The sequence below is a fragment of the Cavia porcellus genome, unplaced genomic scaffold, assembly GCF_034190915.1.
Source record: "Cavia porcellus strain 051 isolate PalLab524CR breed Dunkin Hartley unplaced genomic scaffold, mCavPor4.1 scaffold_2, whole genome shotgun sequence".
NCBI lineage: Eukaryota > Metazoa > Chordata > Mammalia > Rodentia > Caviidae > Cavia > Cavia porcellus.
The window spans coordinates 98,674,687-98,692,615 of NW_026947485.1; the positions used below are offsets into that span (position 1 = coordinate 98,674,687).

Consider the following 17,929-nt stretch of genomic DNA (forward strand, 5'->3'; position numbering starts at 1 on the left):
AAAATAATAAAGATAGTCACCTATCACTATAGTCACTTGGCACTATACAAATATCTTTCTGACTATATATAAATACACACACACATATATATTCTATTTTATAAATTTTTTATCCATTTTAAGGAATTTACTGTTATTTATTCTTGCGTATGGCAGCTCTAAGACTACTATTCTCAGAAAGGCCTAATTGGTAGGGTTGGCCTTGATTGGCATTTAGAAACTCAGATTTGGGGAAGTTTCTCACTTTTCCTTCCCAGAACTAATGAGACTGACTCGCAGTATCTGGACTTTGAAAGCAATATGGTTTATGCTGCACACGCACTGTTGGGTATCTGGAATTTTGGAAGGTGCTAGGCAAAGAGCGCCTATGTGACCAGCCCCCAGTCAAAACCACGGGCACTGAGTAGCTGTACGAGTTTCCTTGGTACGACATAATTTCACGTGTTATTAAATTCACTAGTGGACAAATTCAGCCAATTTATGTGACTCCACAGGGACAGTACTTTTGGCAGCTTGCTCCTGTTTTCCTCTGAACTCTGCCCTATCTACTATTTCCCTTTGCAGGTCTTGCTTTGTACCTTTTTGCTGAAAAAAATCTTAGTTGTTTAGCATATTCTGAACACTGTGAATCCTCCTGTACAAAAAAAATCCTCCTAGTATGTGTCAGGGATTGTGCTCATGTATGTCTTCTCAATCATCAGAATAAATCTTCAAGGTAGATATTACCACTCCATATTTATAAATGAGGAAACTGGAATTCAGAAAGATTTAAGTACTCTGCCAAAGATCATAAAGCCAGGAACAGGGTTAAGATCTAAATTTGAGCATTGCTTGGTATGGTGGTACACCCCTATAATCCCAGCACTCAGGAGGCTAAGGCAGGACTGCTGCAAGTTTGGGGCCACCTGGACTACCTAGTAAATTCAAGGGCAGCCTGACCCTGTCTCAAAAACAAACAAGCCAAACTAAACTTGAATATGTATCACATCTGACACCACTGTCAAATTACAGATTGCTTCCTCAGCTGCACTGCTTGGGTGATAAGCTTTCTCCCTCTTTGTGGGTTGATGAGATCAAAACATTTGCTCTCTGCATTTTTTATACATATTTTCATCTGTGTCTTATCAAATGAACGGTGACAAGTTGTTGATCATACCTCTTAAGTTTAGAAATATCTTTACAATTATAGTATCATACATAATGCAAGATGTGAACCAAGAGATGCATCCAAAATCTAGCTTTTAATCATATTTTGTAAGGTTATCAAATATAAACAATGATATATTTCTACTGTCTCATCTCAAAATAAACTATTGTAATCTATACTTTTTTAATGTTAGAAATTCAGTCTGTTTCTTTTCCTGCAAAACTCATCTAAACACTGAACATACAGCAAGCAATGCTCACAGTAAGATAGAGAAAGATTGTGCTTTATGCAAATATATCTAAGCTTAATTAAAAAGAGAGTTGGTGTGACCTGTTTAAAATTCTAGCTAAGCAAGGTGATACACACCTGTAATCCAGGCTACTCAGAAGGCTGAAGCAGGAAGATCACAAATGCTAGTTCAGCCTGGGTAAGTTAGCAAACATTTGTCTCGGAAGAAACTGGGAGTTTGGTGTGGTGGTATATGCTTGAAATTCCAGCACTTGGGAGGCTGAGGCCATGAGTTTGGGACCAGTATGTACTGTATAGTGTGTTCAAGACCAGTCTGAACTGCATAGTGAGACCCTGTCTCAAAACTAACTAACTAAATAACCAAATGGGATAGGGCCCCTGGGTTCAATCCCCAGCACTAGGATGATGTGGGGTGAGGCGGCAAGACATGACACACTCTGCTACACTTAGCAGCACACTTATGATTTGATATGAAAGAAATCACAAAAGCTCATTCCTAAAATGTACTGCACAAACTTTTCTATGTAACACAAAAATGTATTTATATTATGTTAATAAGGTATCGTGTATAATGCTTTAAAAAGTTCTGTTACTGGTAACTAAGTCAAAAATAACCAGATAAGCTGACAAGAAATTATACTTTATATTTTAAATTCCTAAGACTTATAAAAGCTAAGAATATAATAAAATATTCAAAAGACTTACTAATAGAAATGCTTCCTAAAATTTTATGTATTAAATTTTACCTTAGTGAAAATATGAGACCTTTCCAGTATTCAAAGCTGTTAAGGTCAGTACTTGGAACCTACGTGCTACTTCTACAAGATATCGTAATAAGTAGTCTACGAAGACTATTTTAAATACATAGTACTGGGGCATCTACTGTTTCAAAAAAGACCAGAAAGAATCTTAAAGAACTGAACTGTTATATATACCCCTCCCCCATCCCATCAAGCTACAGGAACAGGCATCAAGACAATTTTACTAAGTGCCTATTAATGTGCCTGATAAATAAGATACTAATGTGTTACAAAGTTGAAAAAAATCATAGTGAGTTTAGAACACTGCTTTCAATAATCAATAACCAACCTTAAAGCCTGATTTAAAAAGCTATTCAATCTGAGCATATGCAAAATTATAGCTTGCATACTTCTGCAGGAAAATGAATCTGCTTCTAATTAGAAAGATATAATTAAAATTAAATTATAAAAATAACTATCACCTATGTATACTATGCCTCAGTCATATATATCTACTCAATTGGTTTTTGCAACGCTACTCTGAGCAGGTACATTAATCATTCAATTTCAGAGACGCCTCCTCTTCAGAGTACAGAATTCCAGGGGGAAAAAATAATTTTTGTTAACCACACAGGGACTTTTAAATCATTTTGACCTCCTTTCTGAGAGTCAATCCCATTCATAGCAATGAAACGGATGTCTGCTGACTGCACTGATTTAGCAGACATATCACAATAGAAAAGAAAGCCCAATGTTCCAGGAACAGACTGTAAAGTGAAGACATAAAAACAAAGACAGGACAAGGCAGCCCAGCTATGGCAGAGAAACAGGCCTCGTAGTGACCAAAGCAGACGTTCACTCCCTTCTATCATCAGAGGTGCCTGTGCACTGTGCCTCACTGCTCTTGGCCCTTCAGAACTAAACTTGGCCCACCGCTTCATGGCCTTTTGGCTAAGATTATGTGTAGAACTGAACTTGGCTTGAGGTTTCCACTATAAAACAATCCCATGGAAGTCAAGTCCAACGTGTAGATATTTAAAAGATAAGGAACATCCTGCCATATTCTACCACTACAATATTACTATAGTGATTCAATATCACCATAGTGATTCACTTCTGTAGCTTTCAAATCAATCAACCAATCAGTAAAAACTTTATGTATACCTAATTCCACATTAAGATTAAAAACTGTTGTTTTATTTTAAAACTGACTACATCCAAGAGCCAAAGGTTTCCAAAATCTCAAACTTAAAAGACACTGGCTTTAGAACTTGGACAAAGCCATCATTTAATTCAAACCAGGGCAATCTGAAAGGCCACTTTAGAAAAGTAAAAAATAGTTGGGCATGGTGGTACAGGCTTGAGATCCCTGAACTTTTTAGAGACTGAGGCAGGTGAATCACAAAGGCAACCCAGTCTAGGCAACTTAGTGATTTCATGAGATCCTGTCTAAAATAGAATAGAAAGGGGCTGGGGATTTAGCTCAGCGGCATAAGCGCCTGTCTTGCAAGCAGGCAGTCGTGAGTTCGATCCCTGGTACCGATAAAAACGAAAAAAGACCAAAAAAAAAAAAAAATAGAATAGAATAGAATAGAATAGAATAGAATAGAATAGAACAGAACAGAACAGAATAGACCAGAATAATGGGCTGAGGATGTAGCTCAGTACAAAAGCCCTGGGTTTAATCCCGGGTATTAAGCAATCAACCAACCAAACAATGAAATGAAATGTACAAATAAAGAATATATCTGCTAAACTTAGGAATCCTTCTCCCTTTCAAAGCTGTACCCCCTGTTCTGTTCAAGTGTTCAAGTAATTTTGAGTTTACATTTTTGCATTGTCCATGCACTATTTATGTAACTGGTAACATACACACATGCATATAACTTAAGAAGTTCAAGTGAATGCTCTTGGTTTGACACTAGCCTAAAAACAAATGTCTTCTATTTCTGAAGATAAGACATTTAAGGGAAAGCAGCTTAGCACAAACCAAGTAAGTCTGATGAGCATTCTGAACTGTCACAGGACTGCACCAGGGTCTGTAGTAACTAGCTGGATGGGGCAATACTCTTCCTCCAGGATCAAGTTTACTGAGCATCCTCTAGGGGACAAGTAAATTAGGCAGTAAGGATACTGATGTGCATAGAGCCACTCTATGCCATTATTCTAGAACAGATCTTGCCACATTTTATGCCATAGCATACTAGTATGCTAGGCAGATGGGTTACAGATGTGCAGATACACTGATTCTCAGAGCAGTATATACTGATCTTCTAAGCTTCCTGGAGGGGCAAGAAGAACCTGGGCCAGCTGAGCTTGTGGGAGGTCACCTCTGACTGGCAGCTTCAACTACTTTCTCGAGGTGCTGGATGAATACCAGAACTGCCTATGAAGGTTCTGATATAAAACCACTGTGTATACATTGGCTCAGGACAGTAACTTTCCCAATTTTCCCATTTCCTTTTCATCTTTTTTCATATTGTAACAAGCTCTTGGGAGCCCTTGTTCAAAGGCAATCTCACAACAGTTCCAGTTCATATTTTGGAGGATCAAGGAAGCCTTCCTAGTGTGAACACTGAGTGTTGAGGGATTAAGAGGAATTCATCAAGCCTAGAAGAGGCCTAGCAAACATAGGTAATGGCAGGTAAAAAGTTACAGAAGTACAGTAGTGTGAATATAAAGAACTATAGGTGTCCATATGACTGGTACATGGCAATGATGTGGACCTATTTACCAGGATAAGCTTGAAAATCTTCAGGGCCAAAGAAGCTAAAATGTTTCCTGATAATTATAATCACAGAGGAAGTTTAGTTAGACAAGAGATCTTTGAGGATGCCCATGTGGGGAAAAAAGTTATGTGTCCGGCCAGATACAGAGATCAATTATTATTATCCCACAGATGCTTATCATTACCAAGCAAAAACAATACTCTTTTAGGATCACAGAACCCACGCAAAGCATCATGGAGGAACAGAGGAAGCCTCCAAAAACCAACCTCAGAATTGTTTCACTGGTACAGCAGTTTTCAAAAGGGATCATATAGCCAACTTCATGACCAATGTTAACATCCATTTCATCTGCTACCCGCAGGGCGAGCTGGACTGCAGTTTGCTTGTGGACCTGTGTGCATATCACACCCCCGTGCTGGTAGTGGATGGAGAGACAATATTCAGCACACCACTGAGGGACCTTGAATGGAGAAAAATGACACAGGATCAGCTCCCCCTAAGAAAACAAACAAATGAAAAACACCACGGCACAGCTCTTATAGCAGGGTTCAGTTTATAAATTACTTTTTCTTCCACTTGTGGACTATATTATATTAAGTCATGTTTAGCAAAACCCTTAACAATCTGTATTATGCAATGTTATTACTAGCAAATAAAGTTAAGAATATATAGGTATTAGCAGGGAAACTGAAAAGTGTGGAAGTTTGATTCTCAGATGCAAAGACAGATAAAAATAAAGAAAAAATGGAAAAAAAAGTTTGTAATTCATGCTATTTCTGAAAATATTAATAGACTACAGATTATTATTTTCTTTCTGATAAGAAGAAAGCCCCATCATAAGTATAGCCTCTGGTATCAGCTATTATGCTTTAAGTAATATAAATATTAAACAGCATTTAAATGAAAATAGTGACTCAAAATTAAGTCATTTGTATTTAAATTTAAATTATCATAATAAATCTCCAGATAAGCCTACTTAATATTTATCTGGTAAATATATAATAAAAGCTGTAATAGTGAGGTAATTTATTATTCAAATATAATGAAAAAGAAACCCAATGAGATAGCCAACCAACTCATTTAGATTTTTTTAAAAATTTTATTTAAGGAGAAAAAAGAAAAAAAAAAAACAGAAAAAGAGTACAAGTTATACAGAATTTCAGAAAAAATAAACAGTAGGAAATCACTAGTTAATTACATATTGTCATCTTAGAAATAGTTGTTAAAGTTACAAAATTAAAGCATATAGAGGGGACTTTCAAACAGTGAGACTGCAAACAGTTTTGTTCAGTGATCCAACAAAATTCAGTAATATAGTCATCTATCTTATACTCTTAAATATATATGCAGTTATATCTTTTAGAGAACTTTCTTTTCCTTTCTTTTGTACAATGACAATTACAAATTTTGGGTTTTATTACTCCCACAGTTCTTATTACTTTTTTTTTTTTGAAAAAAGTAAAACCAAATGTGACATACCAGGACAGAGTCAGTCAAATCAAAAGGATGGACATAATATATAATGTAAAAACAAAATACAAGGTGTTCAACAATGGTTACCATAATGCCTCTTGTTATCTTAAAAAGAATTGCCTATATCATCAGTTATAATTGAACAAAACAGTAAAGAATAAGACCAATAAATCCAAAACATTGGAGACATTAGAGGACTTCAAAAAAAGATAATAGTCAACCAGAATGGGCATCACAATGAATCTTATTGTCTTCATAGTTGTTGCCTATACTTTCAAACTTGGTACTATCAAGCATAACAGAATAGAGGAAAATCAGTCAAAACAAGATGGTGAGAGCAATACAGAGTTTCAAATCAAGTTAATAGGAAATCAAAGTGGGTTACTATAATATATCCTGCTATTTTTTATTTATTTTTCCCTTAATTAAAAGGATAAAAATGAAAAAGGAGATTGAGATAAAAAAAAAGGGGGGCATAACAACAAAACAGCGCAGGTCAAAACACAGCCATTTAAGCAAAATAGTGTTTCACCACAAGATAATCTCGACATAATAGTAGTTACCATAGTATCTCCTCCCTTAAAATCTTTGGGTATAACTTCATATACTATAGCATCAAACATATCAAGACAATGTAAAACCATTCAAGAGAATGACAGTATTACAGGGTATTTAGAATCAACTAACAGAAAATGAACAATGGTTTCTGTATAATCTCCTTGTCTATAAAAGTTTTTGTTTACATTATCACATATAATAAAATCCAGTAAGATACAACACGTTAAAACTGATGGAGACAGAAGAACAAAAGCTTGATGGGACTTCAAAACAAGAGGATATTAAATTACCACTACCTATTATGATGTCTTGTTTTCTCCAAAATGGCTGTTCCTACCATCTAACCTTCTCTGCCTCATTTCTGTTGAGCTCTTTTTCTGTCGTTAGTTGTCAGTTTGTCCTCTTCATTTCGCTTTCTGCTCCATTCATTGTGGCCGCTCTGCCACTGTTTCTGGAATCTTGGTATTTTTCATTTTTAGAATATCCTGCAGTAATCTCTGTAGAGTTGAATTGGTGGTTGCAAATTCCCCTAGTTCCTCTTTATCCTGGAAGCACCTTGTTTTTCCATCAATTTCTAGGGACAGCTGTGCAGGATATATCAATCTTGGCTGGAAGTTATTATCTTTCAAAGCTTGAATTATTTCCCCCCATGCTCTTTGTGATTTGATGGTTTGTGCCGAGAAGTCTGCTGTAATTCTGATGGGTGTTTCCTTGTAAGTGATCTGTTTCTTGTCTCTGACGGCTTTTAATATTCTGTTCTTGTATTGGATTTCTGGAATTTTGACTATTATATGCCTGGGTGTAGCTCTGTTTGGGTTGTAGGTGGCTGGGGTCCTGTATGCCTCATACATCTGAGTATCTTTACCTTTTGCTAACTTAGGGAAATTCTCTTGGATTATTTCTGTGAATAGCTTTTGTAGTTCATTTGTTTGAGTCCCTACTTCTTCTTCTATGTTCTTAATTCTTAAGTTATAGATCCTCTTATCATCTTCTAGTCTTTGTATTTATTGCGTTTGTTTTCTTATTTTTAAGAAGTTTTTCATTTCATGCTCCCACCTTATAAATCTGTCCTCTAGTTCTGATAATCTATCCTTAGTTTCTTTCAAGCTGTTATGCCAGCTTTCAATAGAGTTTTTAGTTTCCTGGTAATCTCTTTGAACCTGCTTCACGTATTCTATATTTTCTCTATTTTCTCCATCCAACAATTCTCCCTTTTTTTTCTGTTCTTCCATTCTACCATCTGTTTTTTCTTAGGCGGTACTTTGAATTTCTCTATCTATTCTACTTTTTCTTGCTTTATTTCATTAAATACTTCATTTTTGAACTCGTCTATGAGGCTCCAAAGATACCACTTTATTTCTATAGATGCCGTGTCTGATACTGCATGTTTTCTGTCTTTATTCTCTTTTGCATTTACCTTTCCTGGATCAGTGTTCTCAGAATTGGGGACTGAGGACCTTTTCTTGTTGTTCCCTTTTCCCATATTTTTTGTTCCTCCCATACAAGCATATGTAGGAGGCCCAGTTTTTTTTTTTTTTTTTTTTTTTCTCTTTGTCTGTTACAGTTTGTTTGAATCCTCCAGCTAGGTGTTCCTGCCCACTGCAGTGTACTAGGGAGACAGACCTGGGCAGCCTGTGCTGGGCCCACCCCTCCAGGTCAACCTACTGAATGCTTCACTGCTAGGGTGCACCGCCAGGCACAGGGAACTGATTTGGGCTAGCCTACTGGATCTTAGTCCGTGGCATCACCAGGCCAAGCGCTCCCCATCACTCCCACTTGAGAGGGGCATATGCGACTAAGGTCACTGCAGGGCCCTGTTCTGGCTAGTCTGCTCATTCCCAGAATGTTCTCTGTTGGAGCCTCCTAGTCTATGAAAGGGTCCCCATTTCTCTCACTCACTGCAGGTTGATGCAGGGCTCCTTGCCAGTCCCGCTCTCAACACCGTTTGGTTCACCGATTCCAGCTCTCAGAGCTTTCGCGCATCTCTCTCCCTGCCGTGCGGACTGGGACGCAGTATCAGCAGCAGGAAATTCAAATCGCAGCTTCCAATGGCACGGGATCCAGCTTCTGCACTGAGATTTTATCTGTTCCTGTTATAGCATCCGGATTGCATTTCCAGTTAGTTTCTCTCAGCTTAGTTCATTCCTGGGTCGGCAGGGTACATCTCCCTCGCGTAGGACTCCTCACCCGGCACCACTCCTGGATTCTAAACTGGTAATCTCAGAGAGTCTCTGTGGCTGCTGTTATTTGTCCACCATGTTCTCTCGGAAGCCCAACTCATCTAGATTTACAAAGTCTATTCCAAGCAAGGTTGTTCTTGAGCCATTTTATTTTAAAATTCCTTTTATTTAAAATATGTTATGGATCAATTGGTTTTTATCATCTTCATTTGTGCAAATTATTGCAGTAGAAAGTACTGAATTCGTTGTATGTCACAAACATAAGGCAGTCAATAAATTATGCTTTGTTATATGCATAAGAAAATTTGTTCCAAGAATATTTTTAAATAGATCTAAGGAATTCAAAAATTGTTACAATTTTAATTATCTTGATTTGTGCTACTTACTAAAATTATCATAGCAGTCTTAGATTGTAATCTTCTAATTGGAAAGTACAGGTAATTCTAAAACAAATTACTGCTGTGTGCTGTATACTTGTAATGATTAAGAGTCTAAATGCACTTCCTCCATTTTAAGATAGGTGTCAACCTTGTCAACAGATTGAAAATCATGACTCTTTTACTTACTTCTACAAAAGAAGAAAATTTAAGATGCTATACTCAGGAAAACTGGAATCAAGGCAAGAGCTAGGAAATAACAAAGCACCTAAGCGACTCAGGTATCACAGGTCTGGTTTGTCACTGATTTGTTCCATGTAAACCACAATTCCCCTGAGCTTTAGTTTTCTTACCTATAAAATGAATGGATTGCACAGATAAGAATTATCCCTCAAGTCTGAGCTCGCTGGCATTTTCTCCGCAACACCTACTGGTTGTCAGACCCCAGTGACTTTCTGACCGCAATAGGTAGGACACGTTCTGTGGTTGCTCGGGAGTCCCCAGAGCTACCTTCATTCCTATCAGACTAGGAGCTCACAGACAGCATCTGTCTGGTCACCAAATTATCCCAGTGCTCTTTAAACATTTGTTAGATGAACAAATTAATTTCTTATAATTTCACAGAAGTATTTAGAAAATTCTATGACTCTATACTGTGTATCTCGAATTATTTCACAAACCTAACTGGGGAGTCACATAAAAATCTGTCTCCCTCATTCCTTAGTAAATACATTTCTTTTAATTCTGGTCATTATACTGTTTTGTTTTATCCCTGCATCTGGTAACCTGAGCAACTATTTTGAAGATAATGTATAATATTGTTCTTATTGTTTTGTTTTATTCAATGTTATGTTCTGATTCATTTGTGCTTCATTTTGTTTTGCTATGTCTGATAATATGGACAACTATTGTGAAAATAGCAACATAGATTGTTGATTTCCTATTATCCTCTTTTGAAGTCCGTGCCACTTTCACTGCTTTGTTTTGATTGGCTTTTTTCTGTTTTGTTTTGTTGTGTTCTATTCTCTTAAAAAAGAAAAAAAAAAGAAACTAAAAAATACTGGAGCAATGGTATATTGAAGAAGAATAGAAAACAAGAGAATAAAATGAACAAATGAAGTTACAAAACAGCAGTGAATTCCTTTGAGGGGTTTGAGGGATTAGGAGGGAAGGAAGATAACCTTTGGGAGAATAAGGAAGATGGTCAGTGCTAAGGTCCCCTGATGAAGTGAGGAAGACAGCCTGAGATCAACCAAAAAGAAAGGCAGGCACTGAGAAAGGAGGCAGAGCTCGAGGTATAGTCATGGCAATTTCAGAGTATCAGAACAGATGTAAGCCAATTTCCTCATTTTTTATACGAGGAAACAGACTTAGAAATTTTAACAGTTTTCCATGTCAGATAAAATATCCAGGGTAAGACTAAATCCATATATATTTTGCTAAATGTAGGGATATTTCCTTAGTGGTCAAGTTCATAGTTGAGAAAAAAATCACAACTAATTAGAGAGTTTGCTTAATTTTTTTCTTTTCTTTTTCTTCAGAGTATACTTAATTGTGGCTCTGCCTACTTAAGACCTATCTTCCCTTTTGGTATCAATTACTCATGGACAAAACATGGTAAGTGATGCAAATCAAGAAGGAAGAAACACTGGCATTAGCTGTCCAATGTATTAGAATTTTAACACTTGATTAGCCTCTGAATTTTAACACTTTACTCTGGGCAAACTAAACTTCTGAAGTTTGATTCCTTAGCAAGCTCTAAGTATAAGCAGAAACAAGCTGTGATTCAACAAAGGTTGGACATTTGGATATTTAATAATTTCAAGGGTCACTAAGAGTGCAGCGGTCCCAGGAAATATTGGATTCTCCATATTATAATAACACTCTACTACTGCTGGTGCTAATACTCCTTGCCTAATTCTGATTCTCCTCCGGGTAACCACTTGGATACTTTTTCACTCTTCCAAGAGTACGTCACTCTTTTCACTCCTGAAGTGCTTGCTAGATGAAGGCTTCACTTCTGCGCAGTGTCTCTCTGGAAAATATTCCCTGACAGAAAGTTTTTCTCTGAGTAGGCCAATCACTGAATTGGCACAGTGGAAAGTAGGAAAATGTAGACAGCTGTGCCTTTCTACCAATCACTTGACTTTAGCTGTCTCCAGAGAAACACTGGATTCTGGGCCACTTTGTGAGTTAAATGGCACTGAGCATATGAAAAAAAACTGTGCAATATGGCAAAAAAATAGAAAATTATTCTTTTAATACATGAAAAAAGTCAATTAACTCACTTATAAAGTAACTTACCTAGGAGTTTTGGCAACTGACAAACTCTAAATTTATATACTGAGTCTAGAAATTCTCCTGTGGAAATCAATACTTCAAATATTTTCATTCTAAACTCACCAATTTTTTCTCATCTTGTTGATTCATTCTCTGAACAGTTTTACAGACTGAGATGTGTGAAATATGTTATAGGCTGGCCTGTGAGGCATGCCTTGTGCTGTGCCTCGAAGCCTGCTTCTGCTGACTCTAGGAGGCACAGGCAGGCAGTGTTGGGAGATGATAGGAATGTGTGCCCCTGGCCTCCTGTCACCTACCTGAAAGGAGTCACAGGACTCAGGCCAACCTGCTATTATGAGAGTAGGAAAGAGGGGTCCTCTGGGTAACAGGAATGTTATCCACATCAAGGCACTGTAGGCCTCAGTTACTACCTGGAGTTCTACAAGGAGTACAAACACACTAAGTGAAGCAAAGATGCTCCCATCCTTTTAGAGGCTGTTAGACTTTGGGGGAGGTAGGACTCAGGTTCTCAGGGTGCCTGCAGAGCTGTTACTCTTGTAGGTATCATCTCAGGAGAATCAGCATCGTCATGTTACAGTGATACATGCATGCCCATGTTTATGTCAGCACAATTCAAATTAATTTAAATTTGCATTTCTCTAATGGTCAGAGATGTTGAATATTTTATCATGTATTTACTGGCTATTTGTACTTCTGAGAAGTGTCTAGTCATTTCAGTTACCTACTTTTTGACTGAACCTTTTATTTTCAGGAGCTTTTTTTTTTTTCAGTTCTTAAACTGCAATCCAAAACCCACTTATTTATCAGAAGGAGAAGAAAAGCATCAACACTGCACTTGAACATGAATACTGAGATTTTAGTTTAGAGAAAATAACTCCAACATTAACATCTTTTGTCTTAAAAGAAAAACAACATTCATGTCATATGTTTGCCACCACTGGTCTAGATGTTAGTCCTGTCTCAGAAAGAGGCGGCAAAATGTTTTTCCCTTTTTATAGGTTGACTCTTTCCTCTGGTAGTTGTTTCCTTTGCAATGTAGAGGCTTTTTAATTTGATATGACCCTTTGTTGATTCTTGGTATTATTCATATATCATTGGGATTCACTCAGAAAATCTTTGCCTATGTCTATGTCTTGCAAATGTCTTACCTACTTTATTTTCTGGCAAATTAAATGTTTCTGTTTTAGCATTTACATAAGCAGAACCAACATAACCAAAATGGCTATACTTCCAAAAGAGATAGGAAGATAATATGCAATTCCTATCAAAATACCACTAGCACAATTCATAATAGCTAATTCTTAGAAGCAGTCTACATATTCTTCAACAAATGAATGAATAAAGAAAGTGTAGTACTATATTTATATATAATAGGCTACTTCTCTACCATAAAGAATAAACTAGAATCATTTGTAGGAAAATGGATAGACCTGAAACCATAATGTTAAGTGAAATAAGTCAGACAAACAAGCTTTAAATATCACATGGTTTCTCTTATATAGAAACTCCAAGAGCAAAATAAAAGACAGAAAATAAGGGGACATATTTTTTGCAAATGGGAAGGGGACTAAGAGAGAGAAAGGGGAGAGAAGACAGGGGAAGGGGATGGAATTAGAATTCAGATGTTATATGCATGTTATATGCAAACTTCCCAGGAGGGACTAATTATTATATACTGCAAACATATAAGTAATAGAAGTTGGAAAAAATAACCAGCTCTAGGTCAACCTTTCATGGAAAATTTTAGTAGAAAAACTAGAACAGAAACAAGCAAAATAGATCAAAAAATGTTTTACTTTCTTTCAGGTTCTTTCATAAGCCTGTCCCAAAAAATGCAATAGGAGAAATCTCTTTAAACAGATGAGAAATTGTGCTCTTTTTCCCTAGGGCAGTCACAAAATAACTTTCATAACGTCTGCACAGGAGAGAGATGGAATTTTTATGATTTTTGGAAGGTTTGGTTCCAAAGACAGGCTTTTCTTTGAAAAGTTTAAACGAAAATAGTTTTGGGAAACTCTTTTTTAAAAATAACCAAGTTGTTTCCAGAATTAAGAACGCCAATGATTAGACCTCTTTTCTCAACATGTGAGTACAATTTTTGATTTCTCTGAAGATATATACTGCCTTCACACTTAACAGAAAACAGGCATGATTTGTTAAAATGATTAAGAAGTCAAAATAAGGGCTGGGGATTTAGCTTAGCGGTATAAGCGCCTGCCTTGCAAGCAGGCAGTCATGAGCTCAATCCCTGGTACCGATAAAAAGGAAAAAGACAGACAAAAAAAAAAAAGCTAAAATAATAAGAAAACTATTCCTATATTTTAACATATTACAAAGCATTTGCTAATACTTTTTTTTTTTTGGTCTTTTTGAGACAGGGTCTCACTATGTAGTTCAGACTGGCCTTGAGCTTACTTTGTAGCCCAGGTTGGTCTTGAACTTGCAGTGATCTTCCTGCCTCAGCCTCCCAAGGTCTGGGATTACAGGCATGCCCCACCATTCCAGATATAATTCTTAAAGATCACAAATTCTAAAAAAAAAAAATTAAACCCAAAACTCAGAGATTATATGTCAAATGTTTAAAAGCTATTAATGAGGCTTAACAATCTTGACACTCTGAGTATTCTAAGATTAAACAAGATTTTGTAAATAATGTGAGCTACATTTTTCATAGAGAAGGGAGCTATAAATATGGAAGTTGGAAAGGCTATGATAAACTCTGTAGTGCTGAACTGGTACAGAGATGTCACACTGACACAGATAACTAGATGAATAAATATGAGAGACAAGCAAATACAAATACACAGAGAAAGATATGCATCTAGAGAAAGAGAAATATATGCAGAGAAATAGAGAAGGACAAGGAAATAGAGCTAGAGAGACAGAAAGCTAACCAGTTACGTAGCTAGATGAACTGACAGACAAGACAGACAGGGATTTGTGTGTACCTACAATCACACTCACATTTATTTCCTTGCTTTATCCACTGACAAGGCTTAGAAGCAATGATAAACCAATAGCAGTGGGCTCATCTAGGGTCCAGAACTTGGGCTCTAAATGAAACTCAGTGCTTGAAGGAACCAGAGCTCTTTGCAGCTGTGGGGGAGGCAGACTGTTTCCGAGATTGTTACAGAAAATCTGCTACATGAGCCTGCACTATCTTACTGTGCCAGAAAACAAAGAAGTGTTCAAAAAATGATGCATACAAGTCAAAAAGACACAGAAGGTGTTTTGAAGGTGTTCTCACTGGCCATATCAGAACAATCTAAGCAACAAAATTAATGGGCTTACTAAAGGATTATAACCTGTAGAGTAAAATAAGAATATGCATCTATACTGACATAAATAACAGGGTAAATCATAAATAAGAGGGGGCCGGAGATTTAGCTCAACAGCATAGGCGCCTGCCTAGCAAGCGTGAGGTCATGAATTTGATCCCCAGTACCAAAAAAAAAAAAAAAAAAAAAAAAAGAATCATAAAGGAGAGAGACCTGGGTCTTACAAAAGAATTCTAAATAATAAATATAAAGACACATCAGGATTAGAAAAATCATGATTTGGCTACCACAGTGTAGAAGGCAATACAAGGCAAGAATCCACCACCAGTGCTAACACTGCTGGGTGAATATATGATGAGCAGCTCATTTTACAGTTTCAAAGCATACATTAATTGAACGATGGAGGAGAAACTGACTTTACAATAAAGGACTAGGCAAACACAACCTTACTAAATGACCCAATTTAATATCACTAGCCTGAGAAAGAGGGTACCGCAGCAATCTTGCCGTCTTCCTGCCACAAGGACACAGCCTGCTAATCCAAAAGCTGTATCAGAGACATTCATTTTTTTGAAGAGACACTTGTACTCTTCAAAGAGTCATTTCAGATTAAAGGAGACTTTTTTGTAAGTGACAGTGAATACAATGCAATTTTGTATTGAATTTTGGACCAGAATTTTTTTAATTAAAGGCTATTAGTGGGAAACTGATTAAATGTGAACAGCTAGAAATTAGATAATAATGCAATGTCAATATTACATTCTATATTTTGATAATTATATTGTGTTACAGACTTTTTTAGTACTTACTGAAGTATTCATAGGCAAAGAACTTCATGTCCTCAACTTACTCTTAAAAGGTTTGAATAAAAGTATGTGAAACAGGGAAGGGAAAGAGAAAGAATGATAAATCAAATGTGGGGAAAAAATAGTATAATATTTACCTGGGTAAATAATATATGAAAATCTCTACTACTCTTCTGACTTTTTTTAAGTCTGAAATTAGTGCAAAATAAAGGCCTGATTTTTAAAACTTTTCCATTTGTCCACAAAACCTAAGAAAATTATTCATTTAGTCATCATTAGCTTCTGGTGGTAAGCTGGAATCAATCATTATAACAATAACTCATCAGAACAAATAAATCACTGATGCTAGCAATTATAAAACAAACAAAACACAGTGTCATTCAGACCTCCTCTTTTTTAGATTACATTTAAAACATGTAAGCAGCAAAGGCAACAAACAACTCAGAAATAGCAATATGGAAGACATTCTTTTTACCCCAATTTAGAAAGCAATGTGACATGAAACAGACAAATTATGAAATCCATGTGGGCCACAGTTTTGTCATATGAAAAATGACTGAGTCCTATCAGGCTATCTCTATGGTTTATTCTACTTCATATAGGGTAAGAACCTACAAGTTAAGAGTAAAACATAGATCTGATGTGAACCAAAATTTGAAGTTCAAATGCAATAAGACATTGGACAGTACGTATCCACTAACTATCTAATTTTAGGCCTAAGGACACACCAACACAAAATATGACTGTAGTGGACCAGAATACTCCCCACCCAAAATAGGCCTCTGTAACATCTATTATTTTGAGAAACACAGACACAAGAGGAGCAGAAAGCAGATCTAAGGGAAATTTTACATCCGTACAGGATATCTTCATCTGTAAGTCGCCTCCCTTTCTGCCTCAGGAGAGGGAGATGACTCAGTGGAGAAGATGACTTTAATCTCCTCAACAAATCACTCCTCTGCTGAAGGTACTCTTCCTGGGTATCTCATTCGGACTGAGGTTTCTTCACAACATTCTTTACATTGTTTCAGAGAATGATAGTACATAAACCTGAAGTTTAAATGTTTTCTTCCTGATCTAAAGATTTACTTATCTCTGGGCATCTCCCATGAGCTATACATATTAATGGTCACCTGTCTGTTTTTCTCTGGTTAATCTGTCTTTTGTTACAGAGAGCCTCGTTGAAGAACCACAAAGCAAAGAGAAAATTATGATTTATTTTCTCTCCTATATACTCTGTTAAAAAAAAAAAAAAAAAGAATTGGTAGGCATTAGGCTGGGAAAGCTCCAGTTCCTACACAGACAGATCAGAACCCAGCAGAAACAGTATAAGGAATCTGGAGACTTTACCAATTAGAAATGGCCAACTTTCCTCCGAGGACTTTCTGCTCTCAGCAACTGCAGCTGCTGTGTCTCACTTCCACATCTGCCTGTAAAAGCCTGAGGCCCGCCACACTGCAGGAGAACTCACTCTCTTGGTCCTGAGCACTCTCTGATTCATAAATTTTTTTTTTTCCCAAATAAACTATTTTTCCCCCAGTAGTGGAAACTGGACCCAAGGCCTTTGCATTGAACTACATACCAGTCCATTTTTATTACTTATTTTGAGATAGGGTCTTGCTAAATCAGTAAGTTGCCCAGGCTGGGCTGGAACTTGTTCTATTCCTGCATCAGCCTCTCAAGAATGCTGGCATTATAGGCGTGGGCCACTATCCCCAGTTACAAATAAACTCTAAACTTTTCACATTCCTAAGCTTATCTTTAAACATCCTCAACTCATTCTCCCAAAATGCAGCCCAGACCTGGATCATGTTTTGGTCAGTTATTTCCCACTGTCAGGAAAACAAGAATTTCCTATGCTTTTGAATTTCGGAGCTTAACCAGCTTCACCAACAAGCCTCCATGCACGTTTTGACTTCCAGATCATCGGGCACATAAATATAGCAGTTAATCTCCAAACCTCTAGCACACAAATAATACCCATCACATTTTAAAAGATATAATATCAAATAATTTGGATAGATTATTTGAGGATAATTCAGTGGTACACTAAAAGTAATTAATTTCCAAATAAGTATTAACTGTTATTCA

General features: G+C 36.7%; 1 protein-coding gene across 3 annotated transcripts in view; it reads right to left on the minus strand.

Annotated features, from left to right (window-relative positions):
* Positions 1 to 17,929, minus strand: part of Dhx32 (DEAH-box helicase 32 (putative)) — a 62,493-nt gene that overhangs the window by 23,189 nt on the left and 21,375 nt on the right. For all 3 annotated transcript variants that reach the window (XM_063244917.1, XM_063244914.1, XM_063244916.1), the window contains exon 3: positions 5,132 to 5,325. In XM_063244917.1, coding sequence (XP_063100987.1) covers positions 5,132 to 5,325 — 194 coding nt within the window. The remainder of the gene's footprint in view (positions 1 to 5,131; positions 5,326 to 17,929) is intronic.